Source organism: Mastomys coucha, unplaced genomic scaffold (assembly GCF_008632895.1).
Source record: "Mastomys coucha isolate ucsf_1 unplaced genomic scaffold, UCSF_Mcou_1 pScaffold5, whole genome shotgun sequence".
Classification (NCBI taxonomy): domain Eukaryota; kingdom Metazoa; phylum Chordata; class Mammalia; order Rodentia; family Muridae; genus Mastomys; species Mastomys coucha.
The window spans coordinates 64,118,278-64,132,559 of NW_022196911.1; the positions used below are offsets into that span (position 1 = coordinate 64,118,278).

At 45.4% G+C, this 14,282-nt stretch overlaps 1 protein-coding gene across 1 annotated transcript; it reads left to right on the forward strand.

The window, feature by feature from the left end:
• The first annotated feature begins 5,838 nt into the window (after positions 1-5,838).
• Rpl26 (ribosomal protein L26) lies at positions 5,839-8,958 on the forward strand. Its single transcript, XM_031353102.1, has 4 exons — positions 5,839-5,926; positions 6,539-6,711; positions 7,508-7,648; positions 8,782-8,958. Exons 2-4 carry the CDS (start codon positions 6,544-6,546, stop codon positions 8,908-8,910), a joined length of 438 nt encoding a protein of 145 aa, XP_031208962.1. The 5' UTR covers positions 5,839-5,926; positions 6,539-6,543; the 3' UTR covers positions 8,911-8,958.
• Positions 8,959-14,282: the final 5,324 nt, after the last annotated feature.

Here is a 14,282-nt window from a genome sequence, read left to right on the forward strand (position 1 = left end):
TAGAAATGCATATTTGTAAAAGCTGTTCGATGAAGCTGGATGCATTATCTCTCAAAGTTTCCACTTTGGCCCAGCAATCTGTGCTCTAGAAATGTGTCTCCTTGGTACAGCTGTCTAGGTGGCTGGTGACATACACATAATCCTATAGAATTGTGGTCCTATTTGTAATAACAAAGAATAAGAAAACCCCTAAGTGGTAAACAACAAACAACTAGTTATTAACCTTGAGATCTAGGGCCTGCAGTCCCAAAGTGGACTAGTCGACGGAGCAACCAGTGGAAATGAGCCAGACACAGACCACTGGCCTCTGGACACTATGATTTCTGTGGAAAGAGGAATAAATATTTTCCTATTTGCTTAGGAATGTGCATTATCTGGGGAAAACAGACAAAAACAATAAAAACAGCCAGGCAGTGGTGGTGCACGCCTTTGATCTCAGCACTTGGAAGGCAGAGGCAGGCGGATTTCTGGGTTTGAGGCCAGCCTGGTCTACAGAGTGAGTACTAGGACAGCCAGGGCTATACAGAGAAACCCTGTCTTGAAACACCCCCAACCAAAAAAAAAACCCAAAAAACAAAACAAAATACAAACAAAAAACCCACCACCACCACCACCAACAACAACAACAAGAAAAAACCCACCCTAATAACAGATTAACTGTGGAAAGGACAGAGAAATTGATGGGATGGAGGACTTCACTTTGCCTTTTATGTTTTTGGACTTTTAAGTCAAGCAAATGTTTATTTAAAAACTAGAGGGCTAGGAGGATAGCTCAGTGGTAGAGAAAGTGCGAGGCAGAACAAAGACCATTAGTTTACACCTAACAGACACTGGTGAGATAAGTAGACCACAACTAGACTACTGACAACTTGTATCACTATATTAAAAAAAAAAAAAAAAAGATAAGTTTTAGCGTATACTCTTCTTGCCCAGATGGGAATCCATCCCGAGAATACTTGAGGCTGGAGGGATGGAGCTTAATGTTTATCCTTGTTAGGGTTTCTATTCGTTCAATGAAACACAATGACCAAAAAGCAAGTGGAGGAGAAAGGGTTTATTCAGCTTCTACTTCCACCTTGTTGTTTAGTATCGAAGGAAGTCAGGACAGGAACTCAAGCAGGGAAGGAACCTGGAGGCAGGAGCTGATGCAGAGGCCATGGAAGGGCACTGCTTACTGGCTTGCTTCCCAGGGCTTGCTCAACCTGTTTTTTTATAGAACCCAGGACCACCAGCCCAGGGATGATACCACCTACAATGGGCTGGGCCCTCCCTGCATTAATCACCAATTAAGAAAGGTATTTTCTCAATGAAGGCTCCCTCCTTTCAGATAACTCTAGGTTGTGTATGGAACTGATGACCAACCAGCAGAATACATGGGTTGGATACTCAGCACTGACAAGGTGGCTCACAACCATCTCTAACTCCAGTTCCAGAAGGTGTGATGCCCTCTTCTGGCCTCTAGGGGCACTAGGCATGGAATGCGATATACACCAAATACATTCAGGCAAAACATTCATACACATAAAATAATGAATTTTTTAAAAATATTTATTTAGTGTAGGTGAGTACACTATAGCTGTCTTCAGACATACCAGGAGGGGGCGTTGGACTCCATTACAGATGGTTGTGAGCCATCATGTAGTTACTAGGAATTGAACTCAGGACCTCTAAAAGAGCAGTCAGTGCTCTTAACCACTGAGCCATCTCGCCAGCCCAAATAATAAAATTTTAAAATGGAGCTAGAGACAACACAGTGGTTAAGAGCACTGACTCCTCTACTAGAAAACCCAGATTCAACTTCCAGCACCCACAAGGCGACACACACAACCATCTGGAACTCCAGTCCCAGAGTTTCTGACACACTCTTCTGGTCTTCACAGGCACCAGGAAGGTACATGTTACATAAATATATATGTGTATAGGTAAAACACCTATACCATAAATAACTTTTAAAATTACAAATAAACTTTAAAAGAACGTTTGAGAACTGCCAAAGCACTGGTTCTGTGCTTCAGGGGTGTCAGCCACTGGCTCTGTAGGGCTGGCTTGTCCCATTTACAGGCATGCCATCTTATGGATAAGAGGCACCAAGAAGTACCAAATAATGTCTCATCTTCTCCATATTCCTAAATTCTTGTGGATTTCCTTGGGTCCCATTGTTCAATGCGTGTGCTTTGATTCCTTTTTCTCTAACTTCCCTTTATTTTCCTAAAATTGTATCATTTAAGCAACTATCTTGAGAAAGGTGGTTGCTTAGAGCACAGGGAAATTGTTTTTGTTGTTTTGTTTTGTTTTTGTTTTTCTGTTTTTTTGAGACAAGGTTTGTTTTGTATAGCCCTGGCTGTCCTAGAACTCACTCTGTAGACCAGGCTGGCCTTGAACTCAGAAATCAGCCTGCCTCTGCCTTCTAAGTGCTAGGATTAAAGGCGTGAGCCACCACTGCCCCGCAGGGAAATAAATTTTGACAGACAGACGGATGGACAGACAGGCAGATGGACAGGCAGATGGATACCAGCAATATAAACAGAAGGTGAACACGTGATACCAGACACGATGGCACATGCCTGGAGTCCCAGCATGCAGTAAGTAAAGGCAGGAAGCTCATCGTGGCCTGGGCTGCAGAGGGAGACCCTCCCAAACAACAACAAAACTGCAGCTTTTCTCTTCCTTCTTTCCGAGGTGCATACACGGGCCTCTCCCACTCAGCAGGCAAGCTTAGGGAGCTTTGGATCAGCCAGATTCTGGAACTAACTTCCCTGGCTTGAGTTTCCAGAAACAGTGAAAAGCTGATCTACAGAGACCTCCTCACGCCCCTCCGCTGCTCAGGTGAACAGACTCTTGCTGTGTTCCCTACACACACCACACCCCATCTTCCTGGGTATATTCCATTATGTTTCTTTGTTGCCTCGTGTCTCCTCTTTCTGGGCAAAGTGCTCCCTCAGGGGAGGAACTTACAGAACTGGGCACAGAACTTAGTAGAGAGCCCTACATAAAAAGTAAAATAGAATAAATAGAATTTGTGTAATGCACACCTAAACATGTATAATTCAATTTAGATGTGAAATTAGGGGTGGAGGGGAATCCCTGCTTTGATGCATCTCAGCTTTACTAAGACCTGCTTGGATTGATCCGATAGGATCAATTTAAAGGGTCCTTTTCAGCCAGGTGGTGGTGGCGCACACCTTTAGTCCCAGCTCTTGGGAGGCAGAGGCAGGCAGATCTGTGTGGGCCAGCCTGGTCTATAGAGTGAGTTCCAGGACAGACAGAGCTACGCAGAGAAATCCTGTCTTGGAAAACTAAAATAAATAAAGGATCTTTTTCAGTCATGTTAGAAGGCAGAGAAGAAGGACATGAGCCAGACACCCAAAAGACACTGGGGAGATAAGCAGACTATAACTAGACTGCTGGCAATGTGTATCACTGTAATTTGTTTAACAATCTTCACTGTATGAAGTGGCTGTGCTGTCCAAACCCTGACCTAAAGATTTCATTCTGAGGATTCAGAATCCATAGACTGGGGGACCAAAGAGGTGCTAGTCAGGGCAGGGTGCCCCAGAGAATGAGGTGAGTCCTGGAAGAGGAGAGATTGTTAAGGAAACTAAAAAAAGCTTTTCCTCAAAGCAAGCTGGCGAGTCCTAAAGGAGGGAGGAAAGCGAGGAGGGCAGGAGCTGTGGGCAGGTCACAGCTATAGCCCTGTGACCTTTGGGCTTCCCTCTAAATGGCACAGAACCTGGAAAATGCCACTTGTCTTCCCTCAAGCTATCCCACTGCCTCGTGGAGCTATTTTTTTTTTTAATTTTATGGTTGGGGGTCCACAACAGGAAGAACTGTTTTGTTTTGTTAAATTTATTTATTATTATATGTAAGTACACTGTAGCTATCTTCAGACACACTAGAAGAGGGCATCAGATCTCATTACAGATGATTGTGAGCCATCATATGGTTGCTGGGATTTGAACTCAGGACCTTTGGAAGAGCAGTCAGTGCTCTTAACCGCTGAGCCATCTCTCCAGCATCCCCCCCTTTTTTGGGGGGGGTTTCAAGACAGAGTTTCTCTGGGATTAAAGGTGTGCGCTACCACTGCCCAGCTCCTTTCTCTCTCTCTCTCTCTCTCTCTCTCTCTCTCTCTCTCTCTCTCTCTCTCTCTTTCTTCCTTTTTTTTTTTCTTCTTGTTCTTGTTTTTCAAGACAGGGTTTCTCTGTGTAGCCCCCTGATTGTCCTGAAACTCAATTCTGTAGACCAGACTGGCCTCAAATTCAGAGATCCACCTTCTTCTGCCGCTCCCAAATGTTGGAATTAAAGGTGTGCATCAGCACCCCCAGCTTTCAATTTTTCAATGACATATAAAATTGGGGCTCTTTCTTTTATAGAACATTTGACAGCACACTATTTTAAAATCAAGAATACAGACGACTCTATTTTGAACTCTCAAAGGTATGGTTTCTCGGTCCTCAACTTGACAGTTCCTACAAACTGAGCCATATCGTTTTCGGGGGTGGGGGGGGGCGCCTGGAGAGCCAGCCTCATGGGTTCTAGACTCCGCTAGAAGTCACGGGTCCTATGTCCCCTTGTACCTCCCTGTCACTACTCCATGGCTCAGTTCTCCACTCTGTAAACTGAAGATAGTACACATGCATCAGCCTAGAGACGTTTGCAATGTAAAAGAGCATAGGAGAGTGTGCTGTGCCTAGTATTCAGTAAGTTCCCTGTGCCTTAAAAAGTATGTGTCTGGGGCAAGATGGTTCAGCGGTTAAGAGCAATGACTGCTCTTTCGAAGGTCCTGAGTTTAAATCCCAGCAACCACATGGTGGCTCACAACCACCTGAAATAAGATCTGACGCCCTTTTCAGACTTCTGTCTGAAGACAGCTACAGTGTACTTATTTATAATAATAAATAAATCCTTGGGCTGGAGCGAGCAGAGGCCCTAAAATCCACTCCCAACAATCACATGAAGGCCCACAACCATCTTACTTATATACATAAATAAATATTAAAAAAAAAAAGTACGTGTCTCCTGTTAGCATGACCTGTACTATTCATCCGACAGAAACCGATGCCTCAGAACCCATTTGCAGGAAAGCAGACCCCCTTGTCCTGCCTCCGTCAGATCTGGAACCGAGAACTGACGGGTGGGGTTTGCAGTTGTAGTTTTAAAGGATACACCTGTACACGCTGAGAGCCCTCCCCGTGTCTGTTTCTTGGGGGTTTTGTTTATTTGTTTGTTTGTTCGTTTTGTTTTTGTTTTTTCAAGACAGGGTTTCTCTGTGTAGACGTGGCTGTCCTGGAACTCACTCTGTAGACCAGGCTAGCCTCGATCTCAGAAATCCGCCCGTCTCTGCCTCCCAAGTGCTGGGATTAAAGGCGTGCGCCACCACTGCCCGGTCCGAGTCTGTTTCTTTAAGCGTGATCTGACCCAGCATCTTGTTAGATCAGAGAGCCAAGATCTATTTCCGACTGTCCAGGTGCGGGATGATCTCAATTTCGGAGAAGGAGCCAGAGTAGTCAGAACCTACCCAGATGTGGGGGCGGCGGCTGGGGCTAAGTGTAAGGACTAACTCCTATGGGTTAAGTCACCGAGGTAACCGTCTGGCCAAGGTCCCAGAGCCACTTGGCGGCTAAAAGTAGGACTTGCACTACGCCCGGAGCCCAGGAAGGGATGGGCGAGGTCCCCCAGGTCCTCTCACTCCTTCATCCTGCGCGCCTACGGTCCCTAAGCAACACTCTTGGGATGACGTCAGAACCCCTCGCAGTTCCCCTCCGAGCCACTAGGTGTCGCTAGAACGCCGTTCCCAAGTTTGTTTTTCTCTCTCAACCTCTTCTCCCCTTTCGTTCCAAGACTCTCGCGAGATCTCGCGGCAACTTACAGAACCGGAAGCGCGTGCAGATCTCTTTCCTTTTGCGGCCATCAGGGGGAATCGCAGCCGGTGAGTTTTCGGCGGGTAGTTGGGGGCAATCCGCCGCCATCCGCGGCGAGGCGATGAGGCTTTCTGCCCCGAGGACCCGAGATAGTCTTGCTGGCCGGGCGTCAGCCAGGGAGCAGTGCTGGGATGGGCTCGAACCGTGTGTTTCCTAGCCAGGTACCGCGGGGCTGGAGAGGGGTAGGGGACAGACCCGAAGGCCGGCGGAGGCCTGTGGAGATGTAGTTCATTAAGTAATAGCCTCGAATCATCTGTGCTGCTAGCCTTCTTGCCAGTTGGAAGGGTTTGGAGATCCGCCCTTGTTTCCGTGCTCAAGTGGGGAGTAAAATGCAGAGCACCGGAGTCTGTAGATGAGAAGGTAAAGACGAACGCTATCTATATAGGACGCTCACAGGATACTTACGTTGAAAGACCAGTTTAAAAGTAAGACAACTGTTACTAATGGCAGTCTCCACCTTGAAAAACGCAAAAGACTTCAGAGATAGGAAGGAAGGTCTCACGGAGTAACTGAACGTGCATGACATCTTCCGGTGAACGTCGTGTGCTTTTTGAAGTGGAATTGTTTGGGGAACTGGTTGAGACTTAAAGCGTTAGAGGGTCTTTTGTTGTTGTTTTTAGCCAAAATGAAGTTCAATCCCTTCGTGACTTCTGACCGGAGCAAGAACCGCAAACGGCATTTCAATGCACCTTCTCACATTCGGAGGAAGATCATGTCTTCCCCTCTTTCTAAAGAGCTGAGACAGAAGTATAATGTTCGGTCTATGCCCATTCGAAAGGATGATGAAGTTCAGGTATGTTTCCTTGCTTGATGAGCCTGCATAGAACTTTACCGTTATTGGAACGATTACTACAGTCCTGTTTACTGGTCCTTCACCAAATCCAAGGCCACAAGATTTCCCAGATAGATTCCCTGCCTTTCATTTAATCGGACCTGCATTGTTGTTTGAAAGCAGTGTACTTTTTGGTCCTGCCCCAGCTGTTTGTTAATGTCTTTGTGTGGGGTTCTATTTTATTGGGGGGAGATTAGCTGTGGCTGTAATTTTTAACTAGTGATTGGTAAGTTCTAGAAGTCCTTAAAAGAACACAGGGGTGTAGGTAGCTGTTGGCTGTCCTGGAACCAGACCTGTAGAGTAGGGTGACCTCGGAACTTAGAGAAAAGGTGCAGTGCTAGGATAAAAGGTGTGCACCACCTGAATGGCACAGCTTAACACTTTTTAACATTTCCCTAGTAGGATTTGTGGGTTGAAAACAGCTATAGGATAGGAACAGTCTTGACTTGTTTTTGTTATTTAAAAAGCCTGACTGATGGCTTTACCTTTTAACAAGCTTTTCTTTGCTATAGTTGAATGGCCTGGTTTCTTTTCATTCTAAAAACTAAAAGGTTCAGGGTTGGAGATTTAGTTCACTGTTTATAGTGCTTGTCTTGTATGTACAGGTCCTGCATTTGAGTCCAAGTAACCCCATCTCCACCCCAAAAAGGGAAAGTGTGGGTCTGTTGGAAGTACATGGTGTATAAATGGTTCAGAAGTTCTGGTTTTCTGTGTTCTACTCTTGTCCTTGTTCACGCTTTTCTTAACTTGTACTCAGGTTGTTCGAGGACACTACAAAGGCCAGCAGATTGGCAAAGTGGTCCAAGTGTACAGGAAGAAATACGTCATCTACATTGAACGAGTCCAGCGAGAGAAGGCTAATGGCACAACTGTCCATGTGGGCATCCACCCCAGCAAGGTAGGTATTTTTGAGAGGAGGAAACCACTTGCTTTGGGGTTTAACCAATCTTCTGAAATCAGTGTCTTGAACGTCACTGTGAGCTTTTCCTCCAACACTTTGCTTAATGATTAATATTCTGAAGTTGGAGAAAGGGGGTAGCTGTGAGTTGAGTAGAGCTTCAGTCCTTGTTTGTTTTGTGGGTTCAGTATATAGTGATGAGTGAGGCCATTTATGAAGTGGGCTTGGGGTGTTAGGGCAGTAAAAAGAGACCCAGAGCTGAGGTTGTAATCCCATAAACTGGTTATATAAGCCAAAGTAGAACATCCCATGGTGTTCTACCTATCCTGGACTTTTCATGACAGTTATCCCATGTTTGTGATTGGATTGTTTAATGTGTAAGTAATGTGCACAGTAACCACTTACAGGACTCTTCAGACTTATATTAGTGCTAAAAATGTAATTTTCAAGCTGCAGAAAAGCCTAAAGACTGACGTGTCAGTATTAAAATTGTACCATGATTTCTTTCCCTTCCCCACCACATAGTACATGCCATCTTTGCTTCTCTGTGTGTGGTGCCCATGGAGATCAAAGACATGAGTCTGTTGGCCTTCTCCAGTAGGCGCATTGTGGCACGTGACCTTAGTGAGCTCTGAGATTCTGTTTTTCTGGTACTCAGAGGTCTGCCTGTCTCTCCCTCCTGAATGCTAGGATTAAAGGCCTGTGCCACAACATGCGCCCCAAGGTGTCTTTATTTTATGTGTGTGAGTACACTGTCCCCCTCTTCACGTACACCAGGAGAGAGCATCTGATCGATCACAGATGGTTGTTAGCTACCATGTGGTTGCTGGGAATTGAACTCAGGACCTTTAACAGCAAGAACATTTTTATTCTGTAACATTATAATGGTTTTGTTTTTTGTTTGTTGGTTTGGTTTTTGCTTGCCACTATTAGCTCAGTTTTCCAGGTAAATGAAGTGGTCAGTTCTTGGTCTTTGGTCCTCAGTGCAGCATGTGATAAAATTAGACTAGCTGGGTAAACTCTGAGCCTCTGCTGCAAAGCTCCATGATCATTTTTTTATGGGCTTTTAAAAAGGTTTAGGTATCTAAGTCTAGGTGGTTAGTTAAAGCTTGGGACTGTTTCTTTTTGTGCAGGTGGTTATCACCAGGCTAAAGCTGGACAAGGACCGCAAGAAGATTCTGGAGAGGAAAGCCAAGTCCCGACAAGTAGGAAAGGAGAAGGGCAAATACAAGGAAGAAACAATCGAGAAGATGCAGGAGTAGAGACATCTCGTGCACGGCTTTCATTAAAGACTGCTTAAGTAGTCCTGTCATGTGTGGTGTTTTCCAAGTACCTTGTTTTCTGTGGCTTACTGTGCTTCTGTGTCAGTCTTTGGGGTCTGGAAAGGACAGCCACCCTCACAGATGGTCTGATAGCACTGACAAGTGATGGGGAAATTTTTTTCTTCTGTTTCCTAATAGTTTTGTGGAATCAGGAGCTATAGTGAGTTTTGTACTTAATAGTTAGCCTTGGCAGCCTCAGAGTCTTACAGTGGCCCTTATTTATAGGAATGGCCAGTTGAAAATATTCCTAATGCACTGATACCTGGAAAGAACCCTTAAGAGTCAGTTCTCCCACCTTGTGAGTCCTAGAGGTTGTTCAACCTTGGAGGTTGGTACCATCTCATTTTAGGGGCTTAAACTATTGGAAAAAACCCTGACATGTTGCCTTGTGTCTGTATACCAAATACCCGCAGTGTCTACAGAAGCCAGAAGGGGGCACCAGACCCCCTTAAACCAAATTGTTGGGTCCCCAGACTTGAGCTTAGTTCCTCTGAAGGAGCAGCTGGCTCTTAACTGCTGAGCCAGGTCTTCCAGCTCTGTAAAGACACATGTTGTCTCACTGGAGAAAACCTGGCTGCTGTGATTGCACTACAGTGGGAAGTATGTTTCCCTGTGCTAATGTTGGGTCAATGCTACGAAATAACTGAGTTGCAAGCAGCAGTGGGCACATCGGAAAGCCCAGCTGAGGTGGAGGCAGAAGCATTTTGAGGCTAGCCTGGGTCATATTAGCTATCAAGATAATTTCCAAAAAAAGAACTTGACTGAACTAGGTCTGGAGTGTCCTGCAGTTGGCAGCTGTTGGCAGCTTGGAGGGTTTAGGTAGGCATCTAACGGTAACTGGAGGAGCAGTGCACCTCAGGGCTTTGCTGATGTGATCCGCTTACAGCAAAGCCTGGCAGGCTCCCCAAGTACGATGGTTGCCTCAGCAGATTTACAAGCCCTGCTGCCCCAGGTCAGGTGGGTGAGCATGGGTGGTGCTCTGAACCCACTGGAATAAAAAGTCATACCTAGACATGGAATATGCTGGTTTCCTCTTGTAGGGGAATTTTGTGCTTTACCAAAACATGTGATAAATGCTAGTTTGTTTTTTTTTTTTTCTCATTTGAGATGGAGTCTCACTATATAGGCCAGGGTTTCTCTGTGTAGCCCTGGCTGTCCTGGAATACGCTATGCCTTTTGACCATGACTTGAACAGCTTAAACATTTTGTCCTCAGCCATGAGAGGGGTCCAGATGAAGAGACGCCTCAGGAGTGGTGCAGGTTCAGTAAAGGAGAGGTGTAGTGAGCTAGCCTTGCTTAGCACATGGGGAAGGTGGCTGATCTGAAAGCCCTGTGGTATGACACTCCAGGTCAGAAAAAGCCAAAAACAGGAGAGAATGAGTACGACTTGAGAACTAGTTCTCTACCCAAACTGATCACTCAGTAAAGTGTAATGTAAGCATTTGGACCTGAGTTCAAGTCCCTAGCACCCACGTAAAAACTTGAGCATAGGAACTGGAGAGATGATTCGGCACTCAAGAACATCTGTTGAAGCATCTCATGATGGCATAATAGTTCCTAGGGATCCTGATAACATCTGGCCTCTGGGTATGCAGTATACTTAAATGCATGCTGGCAAATATATATGTATGAAAATGCAGAAAGCTTAAAAAGATAAAAATAAAAAGTCAAATTGAAAACCGGAGCATTGACTACAATTAAGACTCCGCACTGCTCTTGCAGAAGACCAGGGTTGAGTTCTTAGAACCTGCATCCAGCAGATCCCAACCTTGTTAAGAGAAATACAGGAAGAATTGTGTGGTCTGCTGGAGATATTTTAAATGTAGGTCAGAATTGGCTAGATCTTGGCCTGAGTCTGCCTCCCATGTACACCTCAAGAATATGAAGTCATGTTGTACTCTTGGCACAGGTCGGTGCATTCCAGGAAGTGACTAATTGTCATGGAAACAACAGGTCTCTGGAGCAAAACATGAAAGTTGGCTTGAGGTCACTGCTGTAGCTAGAGAAGAGAAGGGCAAACTGGGTTACGATTCGGAACCAGGATGACTGTGATCCAGGCAAAAGATCCATGCATTGTTATGTTCTAAAGGCCTTGAAGAAAGTAGCTGAGAGAACACTGCCCAGGAACTGGATTAATAAATGATTCTTGGGGCTGGAGAGATGGCTCAGCGGTTAAGAGCACTGACTGTTCTTCCAAAGGTCCTGAGTTCAAATTCCCAGCAACCACATGGTGGCTCACAACCATCCATAATGAGATCTGACACTCTCTTTTGGTGTGTCTGAAGACAGCTATAGTGACTGTACTTCCACAAGCCAGATGTGGCACATGCCTTTAATCCCAGCACTTGGGAAGCAGAGGCAGGCAGATTTCTGAGTTCGAGACCAGCCTGGTCTACAGAGTGAGTTCCAGGACAGCCAGGAAACCCTGTCTTGAAAACAAACAAAAGCAGTAGCTGCTCCTGCAGAGCCAGGGTTTGAGTCTCAGCAACCAGCTCACAACCAACTGTTAACTCCAGTTCCAGGAGATCTTCTGGCCTCCTTGGGCAGTCATGCATGGTACACATATATGCATATAGACAAACACTCATATTCATAAAATAAGTCTTTAGAGATTAAAATAAAAAACCCCTATAAACTGCTTCCTGATTTTGTGCATCCTTGCACAAAAGTCTGAACTTTTCTGTGACTTTCCACTATTAGTACGTGTGGTGCTGTAGGAAGCACTCTTACAGTCATTTGAACCCATTTGACCCTCACATCCCCCAAATGCCAGGATTATAGGTGTTCACTACCATGCCTAGCACAATAGTAAATTTTTTGAAAAGCAAACAAAATTGTGAGGACAAAATGTATTTTCCAGCTGAGAAGAGCCTGTGGTGGATCATTAGGTGATCTTGATTCCTGAGACTGAGGTTATAATAAACGGTGAAGGCCACTTTGGATTTGTGGGGATCCACTTCCCACTCTGCACTGCCACCGTGAAGAAGTCAAGGAGAGAGATGTCCACATCTGCAGAGCTCCTGGGAAAGAAAGTAATGCTGGGTGGGGCTCACCATACCCCTCACCCAACAGCTCAGATGGTGGCTGTGTCTCTGGGGCTGCCAAGCAACCAGGAGGTGGAAGGTCAGCTCAAGGGAGGAGTTTTAACTGTCCTGCTAACTTGGCCCTCCCGCACCCTGCTAGACTATTACAAAGGACAATGTCTTGGAAAGAGAATGGAATGTGAGCTGCTGGCCAGGGACAGAACAAGACTTTGGACCCTAAAAACAAGCTGGGAAATGATGTCCTTCCCTATCCAAAAATAATGCAGCTTCCCTTGATACAGTCACATTGGTTCACCAAAAAAGTAATGGCAAGGGCTGGATATCTGTAACTCTGGTTCTAGAGGCTCTGCTGACCTCCTTTGGCCTCTGTGGGCACCAGGTGTGTTTGGTGTACCTACACACATACAGACAAAACATTGAAAGGAAAAATTAAAGCTTTAGACCTGTGCTGACTAGGAAGAAAAGTTATGGGCCTAAGAATCCATCACAAGCTGGCCCACATAGGCCTGGGAAGAAGCAAGCAAGTTGTTAGATATTATAAGAGCTGGCAGGTCAAGAAGATATAAAACTATAAACATAGAGGAAAACATGTCTAGGCAAACGAGGACATGTCCAAGGCCCAGGCCTGCAAAGACATGCCTGGCAGACACTAAGTAATGGACCATCTGGTCCTCTCAGATATGGTTTAAGGTCAGATGCTCTGTTGACTCAGATTAACACCAACCTTAGGAATTTTCCACTCTGTTCTGCATGTAATAGTTAATATTTGAACTAGCCAATCATGTATGGCCACACTGATTTCTTTGTTCACCCAGACCTTTTCCCTATATAAACCCCTAACTTTCAAGCCTCGGGGTCAGCTCCATTATCTCCTGCATGAGATAAGTGTGGTGCTGAACCAGAGTGCCCTGAAATTAAAAAATTCCTCTTGTAATTACATCAAGATGGTCTCTTGTGATTCCTTGGGTGCATGTCCTCCCGAGATTTGAGTGGGGGGTCTCCACCAGGGGTCTTTTAACATCCCTACACATAAATTATTATTATTATTATTTTTTGTTTTGGTTTTTCGAGACAGGGTTTCCCTGTGTAGCCCCGGCTGTCCTGGAACTCACTCTGTAGACCAGGCTGGCCTCAAACTCAGAAATCCGTCTGCCTCTGCCTCCTAAGTGCTGGGATTAAAGGCGTGCACCACCACTGCCTGGGAAAATAAATCTTTTAAAAAGTAACAAAGTCCCCAACTCTTCATTGAAGGTAAATCTGCTGGCAGCAGGCAGATCATGAGACCCCACTATAGGTAACATCCCTTCACATGTTTGGACTTGTTTCTCATGACACCTCTTTGAGGTAGGCAACATGAGGGATATTAGTGTCCCCCAAACAGAGGCTCAGCATGATGATCAGAAGGGCTTTTAGTTAGTTCTGGGACATGGAGGAGGACAGATGTGGAGGATAAAAGGCTTTTAATTAATTTATTGATTGATTGATTGACACAGGGCTCTTCTGTGTCACCCTGGCTGTCCTGGAACTCACTCTGTAGATAAGAGACCAGGCTGGCCTCAGACTCCTGAGGAATTGTTTCCGCCTCCTAAATGCTGGGATTAAGGTGTGTGCCACCACGCCTGGCTTGAGAATCATTTATTAATCCAGTTCCTGGGCAGTGTTCCCTCAGCTACTTTCTTCAAGGCCTTGAGAACATAACAATGCATGGATCTTTTGCCTGGATCACAGTGCAGCTACTGCTCTTAACTACAGTCCCCCCTGCAGCTCCCATTCACCCCTATTCATGATCCTTCTCTTTTTTTTTTTTATAAGTATATCAATGGGATTAGGACCTACCCAAAATGACTTCATTTTATAATCATCTTCAAAGATCTTTTCTAATGTTTAGGTGTTTGTTTGTTTGTTTACATTTATTTGAGGCATGCACGCAAATGTGTACGTGGAGATCAGAAGACAATTGTGGACATTGGTTCCCTCCTATCTTCTACTTTTCTATTGCTGTGAGGAGACACTGTGGCCAAGGCTTGCTTATAGTTTCAGAGCGTGAGTCCAGGAGCATTGTAGCATGAAGCGTGATGGCAGGCAGGCATGGTGCTGGAGTGGTAGCTGAGAGCTTACATCTTATGCACAGCCGGGCAATGGTGGTGCAGGCCTTTAATCCCAGCACTTAGGAGGCAGAGGCAGATGGGTTTCTGAGTTCGAGGCCAGCCTGGTCTAAAGAGTGAGTTCCAGGACAGCCAGGGCTACACAGGGAAACCCTGTCTCAAA

What these genes read in the sequence shown, in the direction of transcription:
- Rpl26 (XM_031353102.1), top strand. Translation starts at nt 6,544, where the DNA reads ATGAAGTTCAATCCCTTCGTGACTTCTGACCGGAGCAAGAACCGCAAA. An exon ending in GAAAGGATGATGAAGTTCAG is followed by an intron (nt 6,712 to 7,507) that starts GTATGTTTCCTT and finishes ACTTGTACTCAG; the next exon opens with GTTGTTCGAGGACACTACAA. An exon ending in TGGGCATCCACCCCAGCAAG is followed by an intron (nt 7,649 to 8,781) that starts GTAGGTATTTTT and finishes CTTTTTGTGCAG; the next exon opens with GTGGTTATCACCAGGCTAAA.